We start from the raw sequence: 21,021 nt of genomic DNA, 5'->3' as shown, positions 1-21,021 counted from the left end.
CTCAGCCACAGTTGACAAGTAAACTGGAAGAAAGGATACACAAAATGAGTCGTTTCAAACCGTTTCCGGGTCACGCGTGAAAAACCCCTATTAAACATCAACTGGAAAACGTCAGTTTAAAGCTGGACTCGTTCACAGATTGTGGTATTAACACTTCAACTGTTCCAACAGGATACAAGAAGTTCATCCACATTCATGTATGAAAAAAAAGGGAAAACACAGTAGTCGTAGTTCCAGACATGACCAAGCAGTAATAACTTTCACTTCATAACTTATGTAACTTTTTTTGTAAAAAGGAAAAAAATGTACACTTAGAATTTTTGCAAACTGAGTATCTTCTATCTTGGTTTTTCAGTAATTGCACTCGAGGATATCAATACATAGAAAATTCAATTTCCATGCTGACTTTCCAGAGGGAGGGATTAACAGTCTGGACAGAATGGATGTGCATGTGTGGCAAAGGTGGGCCAGCGGATGGAATCATCAAATGTGTCACTTTTTTGCACTAGTGGGAACATATGGTCCTAGATTACCTTATTCTCTACCTGTGTGTGTGTGCGTGTGTGTGTGTGTGTGTGTGTGTGTGTGCGTGTGCGTGTGTGTGTTTCCAGCTGCTTGGATCAGCAGAGCTTTACATCCACAGGGAACCATTAGCAAGATAATAATGAGACCACGGAGAAGGCGGAGGAGGGGTGTGTAAGTGTATGAAAGGAAGGGCCCAGGTAGACAAGGAGAGGGAGAACAAACAGAGTCTGTTCCACACACAAAGATGATTTTACTGTTCATTTTATCCTGTTTAGGAGTCATTAAAGCAGGATTACCACAAGGCCAAAATACACTGAGAGACAGGGCAAAGGAAAAAAAAACCAAAAGTAAAGTATGCAAAGTATTGGTACCGTCTACACTGTTATCTGACATCGAAGAAATATATTCAACTGTAAACTTTATGTTCAAGTAACATCTGTCAAATACACATCTTTAATACAGTTGTTGTCTGGAGTTATTGCCGGTCCTTAACAACCCTGCTCACTCCGATACTGAAGTCTGAAAATGGTACAAATTAGGGACGCATGACAATAGTTTTTTTTACAACCGATACTACAGTATTTTTCAACCTTGGGGTCGGGACCCCACGTGGGGTCGCCTGTAATTCAAATGGGGTCGCTTGAAATTTCTAGTAATTGATAAAAATAAATAAATAAATAAATAACTTACTAATAAAAAGTATACGGTGAGTTAAGAGAGCCAATCCCAATCCATAAAAGACATGACAAACTGTGAGGGTGAAACTGCAGCACTGTGGTTCTGTTTATCTGTCAAATGTTCATTGTAGTCAGTTTCAGATGCTGCAGCTCTTTCATAATTTTCGTAAGTTTGAGTTCTTGTTTGTTCAGTATTAATTGTCAGCCTTGTAAATCCAAGCTGGACTGACCATATATATCCTGACCAAGGAAAATCCAATTCTCCCTTTTGGCAGTAATCTACACCTGGCTTTTCTGCCTCCGTCCAGAATAATATACATTATATAGATTAAATGTCCTCTAAAATTAACCTGGATTTGAAACATAGGATAGAAAACTATTACAGGATCAAAAACGAATTAATTTGAGCAACAAAAAAAGTCTGTTTTTAATGTCTGGGGTCGGCAGAAATTTGTGATGTTAAAATGGGGTCAGGAGTAAAAAAAGGTTGGAACCAGTGAAATACTGATAACCGATAACTTCCTGCTTCTCATAACTCATACTGATCCCAATCACCAATAGTTCCCATTGTTTCAGTTGTTTTCTTCTTGTTTCCAGTCTGTGTTAAACTCCATTAATAGTCAAATAAAGGCTTCTCCAGAACCTAAAGCCTCTGTCTGCTTCAAATGGACAAAAGTCCAAGGGTTTTCAGTTCTATTTATGTCACAGACAGAATTTGGTGATGACTTGACCGCTGTTTTCACACATTCAGCTCCATTCAGCTTTGTCTCTATGATGTGTCTCTATGGAGAGGACAAGACTGAATGAGGACAACAGCCATTGAACTCAGGGTGGGATTTAAGCAGAGGTGAAAGTGGGCGTGGCTACAGATGTCCACACCTACTTTGGAGCTGATTGATCACTGTTCTGGAGCATTAAGCTACGATCAGGTGTTTGGACTTCATTCTGGTAAAATTATGGGTTTTATCTTGATATTTTATGACTTTACTCTTGTAATGACAAGTGTTATTATTTTCTTATGTGGCCGTCGTACTGATGGACAACTCACTGCGAAGTCCTTTTCCATGTCTGTCCTGTCAATAATGTCCCAATCTATACAAGCTATATACACACTAGAGTTACTTACAACACATTGCAGGCTCCAGGGCTGGAACAAAAAGTAACTCTAATTCTGCTTAAGGAGGAAATGCATTATTGATTCTTTAAAAATAAGTCATTATTGGGCAAAGATATTATTTTTCATCCTTCTTTTTTTCACTTTCTTTCTTATGTAGAAAGACCCCTCCACAGAATAAGATCTACACTATAGGTGAACCTATATATAATCATATCTCAACAGGTCTTTTTAATATTCCACACATCTATGAATATGACATGGTACTGTTTAAATATTTAGTCTTCATTGTGGATTATACATCAGTGTGGGACAGAGCAGCAGAAAAGTTTCACAAGAACAGAATCATTGTGAACCGTCACTTCACCCATTTCTGGTCCTTTTGAAAACCTTTGTTAGATTTGGTTCCTTTACCCCCTGAACTCTGAAGTACAGTATAAACACTGATGCTAAAGCCCATGGAGGTCTAATACTGAAGTAAACAGCATAGCAATGGATAAGGATGTTTATTATATAACTACTGCATCATTTATGATGGTCTACACACACACACACACACACACACACACACACATAAATATGTATATATCTATCTATATATCTATCTATATCTATATATCTATATCTATATATCTATATATCTATATATATATCTATATATCTATATATCTATATATCTATATATATATATATATATATATATATATATATATATATATACATACACACACACACACACATATACACACACGTACACATGTACATATACATATATACACATATACATGCTCATATAAATAATACACAGTGGCAGCCTCTTCCTGTTTTCCAAGCACAATTGTGACAACATAACCACTTTGCTGGAACAGAGTCATCTCCTACTCCTTAATTAGCATACAGACTGGAACAACTATTGTTACAAGCCTTTCAACCACTTTTTCCTTCCTCCTCTCTTTTTCTTTCCTTTATTCTTGGAAAGCTGGAACGAACACATATTGAATTAAGTCTTCCTTTCAGTTTGTGTTTTGCCTGGAAAAAGTATGGAAATTGTGATAAATGGGGCTTCTATAATCTAATGGGCCAAGGGTTTTTTCATGCACCCACATCTCTATTAGAGGGTCGATCCATTTCCATTATGGTTAAAACAAAATCAGGAGCAGCTGACAGAACATGACAAAAGAAAAGAAAAGTGCACCAAAAATACTGTGTGTGGGACTTTTGGACCGGATTTAGTTGTGATTACAGGACATGGTTGTCCCAGTAGATGTCAGAACATTTATTTACATCCGCAGGTGCATTAACAACAGGTGCATTAACATTCCTGCAATAACAACGCAATAATTTTTCAATATGTATTAAAAAAAATACGACACTATTTTTATATAGACCTGGTTCATAGGTATACATACTGTTTTAAAAAAAACCATACATACTGTTTTTAGAGCAAATACATCTTGTTAATGCTGTTCATAGAGATACATGCTGTATTTATACAGATACATTCTACATTTATATAGATACATACTGTATTTATAAATACATACAGTTATTCATGATAATACACACTGTCAATACTGTAAACTGTGCCTATTCATATTTTATCCAGTTGTATTTTTTGTATTTCTTGTGTTACTTTGTTAAATTGTATTTTTTTAATTGTATTTTCTTATGTTATTTTTAGTTTTTGTAATTTTAAATTCACTCTATTCTTATTTCTGTAGAACTGGTGTAAATACTGTTGGACTGACTAGAGGAGCATAGTGACGACAGAGGCTGTTCTATTCTATTCTATTCTGTTCTGTTCTATTCTATTCTATTCTATTCTATTCTATTCTATTCTATTCTATTCTATTCTATTCTATTCTTATTGTATTGCTGATGGAAGTGTCCTACCACTGCACAGACTAAAGTACATCCCATAGTTTCTCACTGGGGCTTCATGACTCTGTCGTGGTTCATCCAAGTGTAAAAATCCTGTCCCATGTTCCCTGAACCACTTCTTTCATAAGTCTGATGATCTTGAACCAATGTTTAGCAGCAGCAGAATTAAGGAAACGAAGCTTCAATTAATGAACATTTTAATCAAATATATTTCTTAAGCAATTTGAGTCGATTAATCAATTACTAGTTTGAGCTTTACTCATCACAGCAGTAATTATCCAGTGCATGGATCTTCTGTATGTGCTTGGTTAAATCCAGATGGGACTTTTTCTGGATGCACACTGCACCTGTTTGTGTAGTTTTACAGGAAATAATATTAGCACCAGTCAGATTCATTTAAAAGGACTGGACAATGACATCATATTAGGCTCCACCCACATAGCAGCTCTGAATGCACAGTTCAGATTTTTTTGTGTGTTGGTTCATATTCCACGTTAAATGCGACTTCTATCAGTTTTGAGTCTGAACTGAATGTGACCCTGAAGTGACCCACATGCACAAAAGAGGTCCTGATGGAATATGTGACCACACAGACACACACTGTGTTTACAGAAGGAAATATGGCTTTCCTCCGCTCCTCCTCCTGGGACAAACAACTGGGAATTTGTCGCATTTCAGTGACGTAAAGGTCAGATAAATGCGACCAGGACTGTTCAGACTGAAGTCACATTGGAAAATATCAGATCTGTATCAGATTTAGCACCACATATGAAAGTGGTCCGGGTCAGACTTAGGACCACATATGAAAGTGGTCCGGGTCAGACTTAGGACCACATATGAAAGTGGTCCGGGTCAGATTTGGGACCACATATGAAAGTGGTCCGGGTCAGATTAGTGCTGTTCAGACTGTCCGTAACAGATCAGATACAGGTCACATATGGACATAAAAATGAGATTTGGGACACATTTACCTGCAGCATTACAATTACAAGTACACAAAACAGACAGGATATCGGTAAAATTCCACTTGCTTCTCTTTAGTCATTTCAGGTTATTCACATTTTTTTGTAAAAGGATAGTTTGTAAATGTAAATATTTTCATGTAATTTTACTTTTTTAAATAATAATGGATTGGATTCATATAGCGCTTTTCTAGACACCCAAAGCGCTTTACATTATTGATCCATTATTCATTTGCTCTCACATTCTCCCTCTGGTGGTGGTAAACTACATTTGTATCCACAGCTGCCCTGGGGCAGACTGATAGAAGCATGGCTGCCAATTTGTGCCTACGGTCATGCATTGCATGTTCTCCCTGTGTCTGCGTGGGTTTTCTCCGGGTACTCCGGCTTCCTCCCACCATCCAAAGACAAGCACTGGTAGGTTAATTGGTTAATCTAAATTGCCCATAGGTGTGAATGTGAGAGTGATTGTCTGCAATGAACTGGTGACTTGTCCAGGGTGTACCCCACCTTTGCCCCTATGTAGCTGGGATAGGCTCCAGAGACCCCCGTGACCCTAGTGAGGATAAAGCGGGTTCAGAAAATTAATGAATGAAGGAATAATTTAATTTAATTTAATTTAATTATTTCCACCAAGGAACGGTGGAGGTTATGTTTTCATCGGGGTTTGTTTGTCTGACTGTTAGCAAGATAACTCAAAAAGTTATGGACAGATTTGGATGACATTTTCAGGAAATGTTGATACTGGTACAAGGAATAAACAATTAAATTTTGGCGGTGATTGGGGTGGGGGGGTGGCGGGGACTGATCTGCATTTGTGGAGGTCTGTGGTGTCTGAGAGCTTTTCTAATTTATTTTATTTTATTTTACTATATTTCATTTTATTTTCATTTATTTTATTTCGTTTTACTTTATTTTAATTAATTTTATTTTAATTTATTTAATATACAGTTTTTTTTTTAATTTTATTTTATTTTATCTTATTTTATTTTACTGCATCTTTTTTTTAAATTTTCATTTATTTTTTATTTTAGTTCATTTTATTTTATTTTATTGTTTGCATCATGCCTCTCGACAGGTTCCTTCCATACATCTTCTAAGCTGAGCAGTGCATCCTAAGGTTACTGGTTAGAACCCAGTCCTAGCTGTTGTTTGTGTCACTGTGCCACTGCAGCGTTCTTTCTCACAGAGGGGAAAGTCTGAAAATGGGGGAACGTTGCCTGGTGGGACTGCAGTATTAGCGCTACAAGCTCAGCCAATAAAGTGCGTTCTCCTGTGAACACACAAAAACATGCACCCCAGCCTCAATCTTATTACAGCGACTCCACACACAAACAGCCACACACTCATTTCATTTCCGCTCCTCAGCCAGTCTAATTTTGTGCATTGTCAGTGCACATTATTGCTTTTTCAATTCCAACAATAACCCCCTACGTCCTGTGCTTCGAGGTCTTCCCCCTTTCTCTTCCCAACACTCTTGTTTCCATTTGTGTTGCTTCCCCCTCCCTCTTTCCGTCTTTCTTTCTCTGCCAAATGGTCTTATTGTAACTAAAAGATATTGTACAGAAATCAATTTGTGTTCCCAGTGTACTCAAAGTTATTCACAGCGAATAAATGCACATGTACACACACAAACATGTAACGTGTCAGTAAAGGTTACCATTAAACTCAGAGGTTTAGCCTCCACAGAGCCACTGTGCATGGATTCACTCTGTGTATATCTGTGTCTTACTCTATTTTCCTCAGACCCCCCCCCCAACACACACACGCACTTATACAATCACACAAATCATGAATATTCATAAACATATTTTGTATCTGTGCGATCATGATGAAATTTTCTGAAGGCCAACACTGTGAATGTGTATGTGTGAGTGTTTTCATACGAATATGAATGTCTCCAACGCTGAAGGATATTTCTGTCCTGTAAATAATTCTGCACCGACTCAACTACAGGCACTTAAACATGAAAGCACACACACACACACACACACACACACACAGAGGTTCACATGGGGCTCATCTCCATCCCACAGACAACACACACTTTTGATATTTTCCATTGTGCTCCTTATGTGTAGAATAGTTCACCCGTGCAGTATGGATTCTCCATTCTTTTAGCTCATGGTGCTACCAAACACAGTAAAGGTGAAACAGCCCCCTGACACAACTAAAGGGTATTCTGAGGGTGGAGAGGTTCTGCAATGGTTTGAAAACAAGCAAAAAAGTCTCTCAACTAAAAATACATCAAACTGCCATAGTCAGCGCGTTTGCCGAAGACTTTTGACAGAGAACTTTGGCCGATATTTTCACGCTTTGTAAATTGATACTAGTCGTTTTTCTGCAAAATTGAGGGAGTTACGGTTGAAAATTGGGTCATCGATGGTCATCGAAAGTCAACAAAATTGGTACCTGGAAACAACAACAAAGGGGTCAATAAAGTTAGTTTGGGTCATTAGTTTTGATTCTGAAATATACAAGTTGTTCCAGTGGTTTGAGTCAAAAGGAAGGAAAACTATCTGGATCCTCTGATGGAATCATTTGGAAAACATGAACAAAACCTTGGTACAAGGAAAATCAGACTGGGGATTAGATGGAAAATAGGAGGAAGAAAAAGGGAGAGAGATTTATTAAATCTAAGAATATTTTTCTTATGGCAAACTTTTTTTTCTATTTAGATAAAAAAATCAGACAAATGTTCTAGTAATAATGCTCTTTTCTCTTTCTTAGACATCACAGTATAGAGCTCAGAGGTTCACATGGGGATCATCTCCATCACACATATAACACACAGTTCTGATATTTTCTATTGTATGTACAATAGTTCACCACTGCAGTATAGAATCTCTGTTCTGTTTAGCTCATGGTGCTACCTAATACAGTAAAGCTGAAACAGGCCCCTTTCAGAACTAAAGGGTATTCTGAGCAGGTACTTGTTAGAGGTTCTGCAGTAGTTTACTCAGAGGAGCGCATGTCCAGGCTGGGGTAAACATAAGCAGGACTGGGGGGCTCACCTCATCACATCCAGATTGTGCAGATGACTAAATGACCCATCCTATAGCTGTACCTGTACCTCAGTATCCTTTCATCTGTTTGTCAGCCTCTAGTTCATTCAGACATCTGCAGCAGTTTAGGTTTGACAACATCCTATTAGAGCCAAGCATTCAATCTGTCCACACACTGAGGGGGTGTGGATGGAAACAGGATCATGTGACTCCAGAACGCTTCTCACAGTCAATGACAAAAGACCAGCAGTGTTTATTCATATAAAATACATTTATTAATAATATATTTAAACAGTTTAGAAAGTCTGTTTGATGTAAATATAGTAGAGTATCATTACCTCCACCAAGGAGGTTATGTTTTTGCCAGGGTTTGTTTGTCTGTTCGTTTGTCTGTCCGTTAGTGTGCAACATAACTCAAAAAGTTATGGACAGATTTTGATGACATTTTCAGGGTTTGTTGGAAATGGGATAAGGAAGAAATGATTAACTTTTGGGGGTGATCGGGGGTGGGGGGGCCCACGGGGGGGCCCACTGATCAGCCTTGGCGGAGGTCTGCGCTCTCCGAGTGCTTCTAGTTTAATTTAAGACATTCAGGAATTCAGTTCAGAACAACTGAATGACATGACAAGAATAGAATAGAATAGAATAGAATAGAATAGAATAGAACAGAACAGAACAGAACAGAACCGAATTGAATTGAATCAAATCGAGTCGAATCGAATCGAATACAACAGAATAAAACAGAACAGAATAGAACAGAATACAGGAGAATAGAATAGAATAAATAGAATAAATAGAATAGAATAAACAGAATAGAATAGAATAGAATAGAATAGAATAGAATAGAATAGAATAGAACAGGCTTTATTGTGTTTTTCCAGTCCCTATATATTTTCGCAACTTCATGCCATTTTCTTGCAAATTCCCGCAATTTCACTCCCTACAATTTCATTCCATCACATAATCAAAGTTTTTTTGTCTGCATTTTTCTGTAGGAGCTGATAAATGTATAGTTGTTTAAGTATAATGTGCTGTGATCATGTTAAGTATAAAAACTGAGTGGCGACAGCAAAAGAGAAAAAGAACTGGTGATATTGGTAAAAGAACTAAACTGTTCCAGCTGGTGTGAGTGTCTATAGTTGTCAGCACACACACAACAGCAAGAACCACACAACACACACACACAGCAGGAACCACACAACACACACACACAGCAGGAACCACACAACACACACAACAGCAGGAACCACACAACACACACAACAGCAGGAACCACACAACACACACAACAGCAGGAACCACACAACACACACACAACAGCAGGAACCACACAACACACACACACAACAGCAGGAACCACATAACACACACACACACACACACACACAACACCAAAAAGCACACAACACACACGAAACAGCAGGAACCACACAACACACACACAACAGCAGGAACCACACAACACACACACAACAGCAGAAAGCTCATAACACACACACAACAGCAGGAACCACACAACACACACACACACACACAACAGCAGAAACCAGCCAATATTCAACTAGGCCTTTGTACACAGACTTATTCTGTCTTTTATTTTTTGGTTGCGTGATACGTCGGGTGTGTGTGTGTGTGTGAACAGTTGTGTTGGTCTGTGTCTCTGAGTGTCTCTGAACGTATTAGTAGCTCAGCTCTTCTTAGCTTCACTGACAGAGTGACAGAGACATTGCTAATCCAGCACTGACAAGTTGCCATTTCCCCTGCCCCCACCCCCCATCCCCTTCTCCCCATCTCTCCTTCTCCCCTCCTCCTTTCCCAGACCCAAATTACAGTTGAGTTCACAGTGAGGCCTGTTGTGCAACAGTTCAGCATATTGTTGCACGTTGACTGATCTGTAGCGTCTGTTGTTCATCAAATACAGGCTGATCAGGAGGTGTTAAATGTCCTCCATACATTTATGATCCCATCCAAATACAACATCCTTTGTTTTGTGAAGTAGAATGTCGCATTATATGCTGGAAATGTGTAATTGATTTAAATGAATGCATTTATTTAGGGGAGGTGGGAGGAGACAGGAGGAGTGTCTGTGTGGGGGTGTATAGGAGGTAGAAGCTCCACAACACTTCTGTCTTGGGGGGGGGGGGGGGTGTAATGTTTTTATGTTTAATGTGTTAGGAAGAATACACACTTTGTCTTTTACTTCTAATATCTTTTTAATCTCACTTATTTTTAGCTATTTACACTTAACTGTATTTCCGAGGTGACTTGGTTGGTGATCTATGTCTGTTTATCACATATGTTTACATCAGGGCTGTCAAAGTCATGTTAGTTCAGGTTCTACATCCTCCCAGTTTGATCTGAAGAGGGCCGGACTAGTACATAAATAACATAATAATATATAAATAATGACAACTCCAAACTTTTCAATGTGTTTTATAGTGAAAAAAGTAAAATTACATAATAGAAACATTTACATTTATAAACTATCCCTTAAAAAATGTGAATAAGAGGAACCGTGAAAAACTGTAATTTATTATGAAAAATAAGTGTAATTTGAACCATATTCTGCCTCTGCTTATCATCTGCACATATGCATTACAACTTACAGATCATAATGAACCCGCAAATACATAAAACATTTAGTAACAGGCAGAATATTAGTCAAATTGCACTTAGTTTCTAGTTTTTGTCAAAGGCTAGTTTGAACATTTACACATTTTCATGTAATTTCTTTTTTTTTTTTTTAACAATAAAACAAAGAGGACAAATTTGGAATTGTCATTATTTATAGGTTATTATGACAGTATTTTACTGATTTGAGCCACTTGAGACTAAAGTAGGGCTATACATGACCTTAAAGTAAAATGGTTGAATTAATATCTTCAGTGTAATTTTTGCATTTCACAGATTCAGGATTGGACCCTTTGGGGGGCCGGTTTTGGCCCCTGGGCCTTATGATTGACACCCGTGGTTTACATGTTGAACTGTATGTCTGTGGAGTTACTCCTCTGAGTCCAATTCTTCTTTCAGAGGACGGGGTTTTGGTGTGTTGTGAGAAGTGTAAGTGACTGGGTGTTAAAGATGTTCTGCTTCTGGTTCACTGAGTCTGTGTTGCTTATCAGCGACACAACAGAATCCAGTCAGGTTGAACACAAAAGTACAATCTAAACAGTCTGTGCCTGGATACGTTTGGCATTGATGTTACACAGCACTCACATGTGAGTAATTAGAAGTACATGACAGAAGGTGTGAAGAGTCACTCATTACACAGCTCTGATGACGACCCTGTTCAGATCTGTTCTGAACATGTGTTTTTGGTGATGGAACACCAGTGACCACCTCTAAATACAACTGTTCACACCTGGTGTTGGTGCATGGCATTTATTTCACACTCCTCTGTTCTGTACACAATTAAATGTGCTCATCTATAGAATAAAACACAAAGAAAAAGGGTTTCATTGCAACTCTATCAAGGTGGACCCTCCAAAAGAGAAGGCAAGGGCTTTTGTTTTTGGTTGGGTTTGTTTGTTTGTTTCCACTTTAGCAGTAAAATTATTGGTTGAATTCAGACCTAATTGGGTTTATAGATTACCAGTGAATGTCATTGCATCTATACAAGTATGTCAAAGTTCAAATTTTTTTATGATTTTTTAAAACTGAATCCCATTTACTTATAATATGCAAAATATGAGCAAGGGGGTTTGTTGTGCCTGACACCACTTCTTTTTTTTTTTTTTTCACCGTTCTTTTTATTGGAAACAAGGTAAAAAGGAAAAAAAGTGACAGTTATACAAAGAAAAAATACTTTTGGAATTTCCACATATAATATATTCAACCCCCCGCCCTACAAAGTTCCGGGTAATGCATCCCCATCTGAGAAGATTAGATAAGTAAATAAACATGTAAAAACAATAATATTAGTAGGCATGACACTCATCAGACATAAATAATAAAAAAAAAAAAAAAAAAAGAAAGAAAAACAGAGTTGAAATTGTTCCACCGGTGTTCTCCACTTAATTCAGCTCTGATTAAGTATAAGATCAATGTCGACCCTCTTTGTTCATTTTGTCACAATGCTGATGAAACATTAGCTCATCTGTTTTGGGAATGTGCATTCAGTCAAATTTTCTGGTGTGACATCAGTCTTTTTTTTAAATAGAAAATTGGATATTACTCTAAACTTAAAAATTTAATATATTTTATTTGGTTTCTTTATTAATGATTTGCCTGTTAAGAAATAGTTTATTGTTAGTCTCATTTAATTATTAGCTACATTTCTAATAAATGCTTGCCAGAAATCTAACTTTGTGGTCTTTAAATCTTACTTATAATCCTACTTGGACACTCTTAAATTTTGCACAAACTCTAAAGCTCTGAAAACTACAGCCTTATGTAACAATTTTAAACTGTTCTTTTTTTTTTTTTTAATCATTATTTATTTATTTATTTATTTATTTATTTATTAAACTTACACAACCTCTTCTCTTCTTGTTTATTCTTGAACTTCTTTTTAAAAATTTATTTATTTAATTTACTTACTTATGTATTTATATTACTTACTTTCTTCCTGCCTTACCTTGAGTATTATGCATTACATGCTGTTTATTACTGTTGTTGACTGCTGTTGATCCATTTTGTATACGACATTATGTAAATAAAGTTTGGAGAAAAGAAAAGAAAAGAAAAGAAAAAGAAAGTGGAGTTAGCCTGAGACAGATTATAGAGCAAATGAAGTGTGTTGATAAAGGACATGACTGGGTTCCAGATGGAGTAGAAAAGGGTTTTGGACCCCCTGAGTGTGGATTTAACCTTGTCCAGACTTAGATGGAGCATGAGGTCTCAAGGTGGAGTTTTACTTTATCATGAATATTTTATTTCCTTGTGGAGTTTGGTCACTGAAGCGGCACTTACAAATATGAAACATGTGTCATATATGTTTGTGGACTACTTGAAAGTTCATATTTTTTTTTACTGTGAATCAGCACCGATCTCTACTAACACACTTTGTATTCACCCTCACAAGTGTCAAACATATGGCCTGGGGGCCAAAACTGGCCCAACAAAGGGTCCAGTCCAGCCCCTGGCATGAATTTGTGAAATGCAGAAATTAAACTGAAAATATTAACAGTCAAGTGTGTCCAAATCATTTGCAATCTCCAGTGGGTCAGACCAGTAAAATACTATCAGAATAACATATAAATAATGACAATCTCAATATTTTCTATTTGTTTTAGAGAAAAACTGTTAAATTATATGAACATGTTTACATTTACAAACTATCCTTTCACAAAAAATATGAATAACCTGAACTAATATGAACTACCTGAAAGAAGTATGTGGAATTTTAACCATTGTCTTTGTGTTACGAAATGTTTTGTGTCTTTGTTGATCTGATGTGATCTGTAAGTTGTAACACAGATGTGTAAATAGTAAGTGTATTGTTAAAATTGCAAAATTGGGGGGGGGGGGGGGGGGGGGGGTCGTGATCAGATTTGGGCCACATTTGCTTGCATCTGAACAGAGACTTAGTATGGGTTTGGGTCTACATGGGACAAATACACCAAAGCTTTCCAAAAACAACAAACAAATAAACAGAAAAAACATGTTATATTTTAGTTGTGTCCACGTTCTGCTTAAAGGTCATTGTACAGACAACTGTTCCTCATTTGACCTCTTGTTTCCCCTCTGGTATCACCCTCTTGACATCTTCTACTACCAAAAAGGAGTCCAGCAGAGGCCAGAGGCTGCCTTCAAAAGGATCCATCACACCACCTGTGAAACCTGAACAGTCATCATGATAAAAAGTCCAGTGTTGAGCAGTTCTGAGCAAATGGGGAAAAGGTAAAAGTAGCTGTCGACACCACCCTGTGTTCTCAGAACCACAGTAGTGTTTATGGACCAGATGTGTACCCTGCTGACAATACTTTTCTGTTTGTGGACACAGATCTGTTGTATCTCATGCACACTGGTTTGACATGCTAGTTTTTATGTACACACATTTTTAGAGTATTTAAATACCATAAGACCCCTCCTCTGCCAGACTCTAGTGCCCGTGCTGCTGCCAACATACTAATAACATCTACACTGCTGACACTAAGGCCCTGATTTACTAAGATCGCAAATAATGGGTGCAAATTTACTTGCTCGTGCTAAAAAATTTGCTTTCTACTGATCTGCATGTCACAGGTGGTCAGCTCAGATTGTCTGTACAAATGACAACAGGTCAAAGTCTTAGAGACCGCCGTATTTAAATGAGGGTTGTGTTACTGGTTGTCATCATGGAGACAGTCAGCTGTATAAACTGCTGTGGGATACACCAGCACTAATGGAACAGTGACTGGAATGATCCAGACGTTAAATGTACTGCAGGAGGAGTTTAGTCATAGAAGGTATTGATGACTCCTCCTGTGACTGGACCCAGATCAGCCCCTAGAACATCTAAAAGTTCTCCAATGGCATTGTGGGTAGGACATATGTCTGTATTAGTTCATCTAGAAGTTCTCCAGTGGCATTGTGGGTAGGACATTTGTCTGTATTATTTGTTCTTCTGTCATTCCATAAATGTTGATGTGATCGGGACAGATTTGTTCTGGGCGTTGCCTTTGGTTGGGCCTAAGCCCCGCCTCCTCAGCCAGTTTATGGTGAAGCTTATAGTCCAGAACAGTATATTTTCAGTGTTTATACATGTACGGCTGACTTCTATTTGGTATCCTTCTGCTACTGTCTGTTCCAGGACACGCTGGAAAAACAGATATTTAATCTAAATGAACTTTTTCCTGGTTAAATAAAGGTTCTAATAATAAATGAGACAATAAAGCAATTAATTCCGTTCACCAGTTAACTTTAACCAAACCTAAAACAAAACAAAAAAAAAACCCAGATACAAATCCTGTTAATCCATGAGCAGTATCAATAAGAGGAGTATTATGGATCAAATCTAAACAATATCCATCCGTACACACAGACGTTCGCAACACCACACAACCTGAGGTGGATCCACACACACTGTATGGATGACGTGGGTTTTTCACAGCAACACACACTATTACTGTTATTACAGTCCCCACTACGTCCACAGACCAACACCTACCACCGATCCAAAAATAGACAGCGTGATGCACTTGGCATATTCAGCTCACTCCCACACACACCTTTGATTTTACAGTTCAGTACAAAATGGTAAACAATATACAAATACACACACACACACACACACACACACACACTCTTCGACTGCCTGCCTCACACACACACACACACATATGCACACACACACACACACACACACACACACACACGGTCTGTCCGTCTTTCTGTTGCTTTCACGAACACAAAACTGTAAATAAAGAGTTTCGTCTAAATCAGGGCTGTCAAACATGCGGCCTCCAGGCCAAAACTGGGCCGCCAATGATTCTGATCCGGCCCAAGGAATGAATTCAAATTAAACTACAGATATTTACAGTCAAGGGTATCCTTTTAGTTCAGGTTCCACAAACAGCCCAATAAGATCTACAGTAAAATAATAGAATAATCACCTTCAAATAATAACAACTGCAAATGTTCTTCTTGGTTTATTGTAAAAAAAAAAAAAAAAAAAAACATTATGGAAATACTTACATTTACAAACTACCCTTTTACAATAAAATGTGAATAAGCTGAACAAATATGAACAATATGAAATGTCTACAGAAAACTCTGTGTAATTGTGCCAATATTCAGCCTGTTATTAAATGTTTGGTGTATTTGTAAATCCACTGGGATCTGGATTAGTTGTGTTAAAAATAAAATGTGATGTAATATTGTAGAAATTGTTCTTATTTTAGTTTTAGTTTTTGACAATATTCTGTCTGTTCCCAAATGTTTGTGTAACACTGTTTATGATGCACATGTAACAATGATAAGTTAAGGCATAATATTATTAAAAATTTTACTCTTTTTTTTTTTTTTTTAATTAGGTTTATTTTATTATTATTAATATTATTATTATTTTATTAGGTTATTAGGTTTTTATTTTATTAGGTTATTGTCATTTTATGTGAAAGGATAGTTTGATAATGTAAATATTTTCATAATTTAATGTTTTGTTGTTTTTTTTTTTTATTGCACTAAAACAAACAGAAACAGTTGCCATTATTTACAGGTTATCAGTATGTTGTTATTTGACTGGTCCAGTCCATTTGTGGTCTTATTGGGCTGAATGTGTCCTCTGAACTGAAGTGGGTTTGAATGATATGAATGACTGCAGCTGTTCCGTCCTTTATTTCATGCATGTGCTACATTTTCATTGAACTCCTGCTTTAGAGTGAAACTCTTCATACATGTACATGCACACAGATTTAGTCATGTGTACCTCGACAGATTGGAGCGGGGAAATCCCACACAGCAGCGTTTCCAGCGTTAGTGATGCAGGTGAGCGTTGCGTGGCCGTCTAATACATAACCAGGAACACAGCTGTAGCGCACACGGTCTCCCACAGCGAAGCGGCCGCCGCCACTTAACACAGCTTTAGGAGGGACACCAGGGTTTCCACAGGAGGAGCTGTGGAGTTCTGCAGAAGGAAACAAAACAAACACAATAATGAAGGCTTACAGTTCGGATTCCCTCCTTAAAATACTGAAGTAAAATTTTTAATGAAGCATTTCCTCTGAGCCGTCACTCAAACTAATAATGCAGACAGCTCCTGCTCCATGATGCAAACAAACTAGAGGCAGCTCTAGAGCTGTTCAAGTCCCAGTACGAATCATTTATCTACAATTAAAAACAATAGTCCCTTTTCCATTGACCCTCAAACTGTGTGTCATTTAAATTTGTCTAATGGAAAAATTAGCTTCACCAAAATTCTTGTTTGTCTCTGAATAGCTGTTGTTGTTGTTGTTGTTGTTAGAGGTGGTTTTTCATTGTTAAATTGGTTTATGACACAAAACTGTAATGGAAAGACCTTTGAGTCCAACTAGATTCACATGACCAAAACAAACAGATGTTGACGGATGTTAGAACAAGAGAAGAAGAAGAGTTGAACCCAAACATGTGTGGACACACCAGGAAACTAAATCATTTTTTAATTTAGTAGGAGATAGAGGGTAACGAGCATTCTAGATTCAAAACAACACTGATTTATGTTCATATTTATGGAATGACTTCTACTGACATCTACCAGAATAAAGACACTAATCAGCACATTTGGGATTGAATGGAAAAACCAACATTATACATTTCTGTTTTGAACATATTCAGGAAATACGGGGAAAGCTTAGCTCAGAGGGATGATGGAAACGAGACTAATGTTTGATCACCAATAAAATAATACAGAAAACAATAATAATGAAATAATACAGAAAAAAGGAATAAGGAACTGTAGTAATGTCATAATGAATAGGTGGGTTTCCATGACAATGTATCATCCACTGATTATGTAAAAAAAACAACAAAAAAAAAATCAAACTTCCGGAGTATGTTTCATTAATAACATACTACCTGAGTTGGTATCGCACAGATGTGAATCTCGTTATCAAGGCATCTGTCTAACATTTATTTCTGCAGTTCTTTCTGTGTTGATTTCCATCTAATATGACATTTATGACATAATCATTAGTCAAATCTGTTTTCATCACATCGTTCACTTTTGGGCAGTCCACATCTTAGCTTTTTTATGGCTCAGTACAGGTATTTTTCTCTATATTTTGGCCCCTCAACTTAACTTTTAACAGTATTTTAGGTTACAAACACCCAGGTTTAGACAAACTCTGGTTGGGTGTATCCATGTGGACGGAGAAAACGACAGCATCACACCCCAGTTTGTTCATGTGTATCTTGTGTTTGTGTTTGAGCTGCCCATGAAACATCAAATCCAGGTGTATGTGACCTGCAGTAGATGGAGGTCAGCACCCATACCTTTGGGAGATGGACCAGACTGGACCGGACCAAATCAGACCGGACCGGACCAGTGTTATGGACAAATCCACATCATGGATCCAAAATGTACCCAGGAGTTAATCCTATTTGTGACAGATGTAGACAAGTACCTGCTACTCTATTTCACACTGTTTGGTCCTGTTCAAGTCTAACTGCATTCTGCTCTTCAATATTTGAAGATTATTCAGCAACTTCAGGTCTGACCTTTGACCCCTACCCCCTTTTCTCTGACTTTTTGGCAGACCATTAGAAGATCTTTCTCTACAAAGCCAAGGCAGGTTTATTTCTATAACACATTTCATGTACAAGACCATTCAAAGTGCTTTACATAAAACATTAAAAGCATTGCAGCAGGGAAGCAATAAAAAGTGTAGGCATGAGAAAAAAAAGAAAAAACCCAAAATAAAACAGGTAAATAGATAAAACAGATAAAACAGATAGAAACTTTAAGCTGAATAGAAACAGTGCAGATCTGAACTGATGAATACAAACCGTATTCAAATGCAGCTGAGAACAGGTGGGTCTTTAACCTGGATTTAAATAAACTGGGTGTTTTAGCTGATCTGAGGTTTTCTGAGAGTTTGTTCCAGACATGTGGAGCATAGAAGCTGAACGCATGACCACAATTAAATAGTACCCCGCCTACCTCCTCCCTTTTAGTGCTGCGACTCATTCATTTAAATTGGAAGAATGACAGACCTCTCCCCCCTCCTTTGGTAGATGGATATGTGATGTTGTGTTTTTCCTTAAAATTTAACAGATTAGATCCACATTGAATGGATCAATGGGGAAGTTTAATGTGGTTTGGCATCCTTTTATTTCTTACGTAGAACAGCTGACAATGCACCTGGACTCTGGATGTGTGCTGTGTACAAAGGGACTGGGTAATTACAGTGTGGAACCCTTTAATTTTTATTTATTTGTTTATTTTTTAAGTGTCTTCTACCTCTGCTATATGTCTCAGTGTTTGTCTTACTTTTTGTATGTTTGAAAGACTTCATAAAAATACATGAATCCAAAAAAAAAGTCCACATGATGGAAAGAATACACTTGGACATGTTTAGAAGTGAACTTGTTGATGCACATGTTCATAGGTTCAATTAGATTACATCCTTTGCACCTGCTGAATTCAGTTTTATCTGAAGTGTAACAGGTTCCATAAAAACAGTGGTTTGGTTGAGTGTTTGTACCAGTTTGGAAGCATTTTTGTGTTGACATATGGACAAAGATATCTTACTAAAAAAAAAAAAAAAAAAAAACAGAGGAAGAAAATATGTTTCAAATATCAAAATGGGTGGACCTGGAAGAGTGTGTGGGTGAAGCCAGAGCGGCAGAGAAAACTGAGTTGCGACACTTCCATAGATTCCCATTGCAAAAAATGGTGGATGAAATATGGACCTCCTTCCTGGTTCTGGAGGCGGGGCCAATAGTTCCAAACATTGAGTATGGTGCCATCAGAACACATTCATTTGTATTTGTGCTAATCTACCAACTTCAGCTTTAAGTTGATCAGATATGGTCGTCTTTCCAGTGATCCAGTGTAGTGACATTTCTGTTGTAAATTCTGTTTTCTTTGGTCTGTGTTAGCATTTGGATGCATTTCTATCTGATCCAGCTGCTCTGTTGGATTTTCAGCTGTAGTCCTATAGTTAAATAGTTGGACTGGTCCAGCTGTTCAGATGGAACCACTAGAACTAGAATGACGGAGGTTCTAAGTGTAAAAGTGAAACTCTAAGGATGAATCTGGATTCAGATCGGTCTCAAAGTTGACAAAATTTATTCAGATCACAAATAAGGTGGACACTCAGTGTTGAGGACTCAAAGACAATGAGCCCCAAACATTACATGAAATGTACATTTATTGACTCTATGGGCGGGCTCACCTGTACAAATGGGTTGGTATTTAACTTAGCGTCATCTAAAAAGATCAAACAGATGTGGGATCTTAACTCTAAGAAAACTTATGCCAACAATAAGTTTACCCTTACCACCTATATTGACAACACTATGTGTGTGAATGTCTGTGTTCAGACATGTATCTAGAAGAAGAACAGAACCTACTTAACTCTTGTGCAGACAGATGTTTCCTGTGTTAACAAGCTTAACCTCATGATAACATACTACAACAGACTACTACATAAATCCTGGTCACTAAGAACTCACTATTAACTTTATTTAAGTACAACAGATTAAACAAAAGAATCCTATATTAAAACAAAAACTACTTAATACTAAAACAATTCATCCTAAAACTTCAATATCTAAAGTAAAATAGATTTCACAAGGTAAGGTACCGTTAGTCCAAATGTGGTTTTGTGGGTTTGATTTTAGTTGTTCTGTTGAACCTGGTGGTCTTGGGTTCAGTTTGTCAGCTGAAGTCATGTGATCATTAGTGTCATTTACTGTGGTACAAATATGGGTCTACTTTGACACTTATTTGAATGTATTTGTCATTTATTATTGTTTCATAATGGTTTCATGGGATGCCTATCAGTAGTTTAATTTGTCCTCGTTTGTTAAACCTACATAAACCTACGACTAAATGCTGGGGTGTCAAAGGGGGGGGGTGGGGGTAAACATGACAAATTCGGGGGCAAGGGGGTAAGAGCCGCTGCATAAGAGATGCATAGAAGCTGGGAGTCGGATGTTGAAAGAATGTTAAGTTTCAGTTTTGTTTGCATGCTACGGTAAGTGACATTATGTATGGACCGCAGCCCCACAGACAACCCTTAGGGAGCCTATTTGGCTGTTTTTCAGTACTTTTGATTTTGCCTTTATATACTATATAAAGAAATGTTCACTGTACCTATGTTTGGTATCTTCTTCTTTCAGCACAACCTCACTATCTCATCTGTCTATTATTTTTTCACTTTAACCTACTATATTAACCCAAAAGGACAAAAAACACACAAAAAATATAAAATCCGATTTGAAAAATGTATATA

General features: G+C 37.4%; 1 protein-coding gene across 1 annotated transcript in view; it reads right to left on the bottom strand.

The window, feature by feature from the left end:
- LOC115428800 (CUB and sushi domain-containing protein 3-like) overlaps nucleotides 1-21,021 on the bottom strand; it is a 965,368-nt gene that overhangs the window by 607,601 nt on the left and 336,746 nt on the right. The window contains exon 4 of the mRNA XM_030148025.1: nucleotides 16,515-16,712. Within this exon, the coding sequence (XP_030003885.1) occupies nucleotides 16,515-16,712 (198 nt within the window). The remainder of the gene's footprint in view (nucleotides 1-16,514; nucleotides 16,713-21,021) is intronic.

This window comes from Sphaeramia orbicularis, chromosome 11, assembly GCF_902148855.1.
Source record: "Sphaeramia orbicularis chromosome 11, fSphaOr1.1, whole genome shotgun sequence".
NCBI lineage: Eukaryota > Metazoa > Chordata > Actinopteri > Kurtiformes > Apogonidae > Sphaeramia > Sphaeramia orbicularis.
The sequence above is the reverse complement of the archived record's forward strand: the minus strand, read 5'-3'. Positions and strand labels throughout refer to the sequence as shown.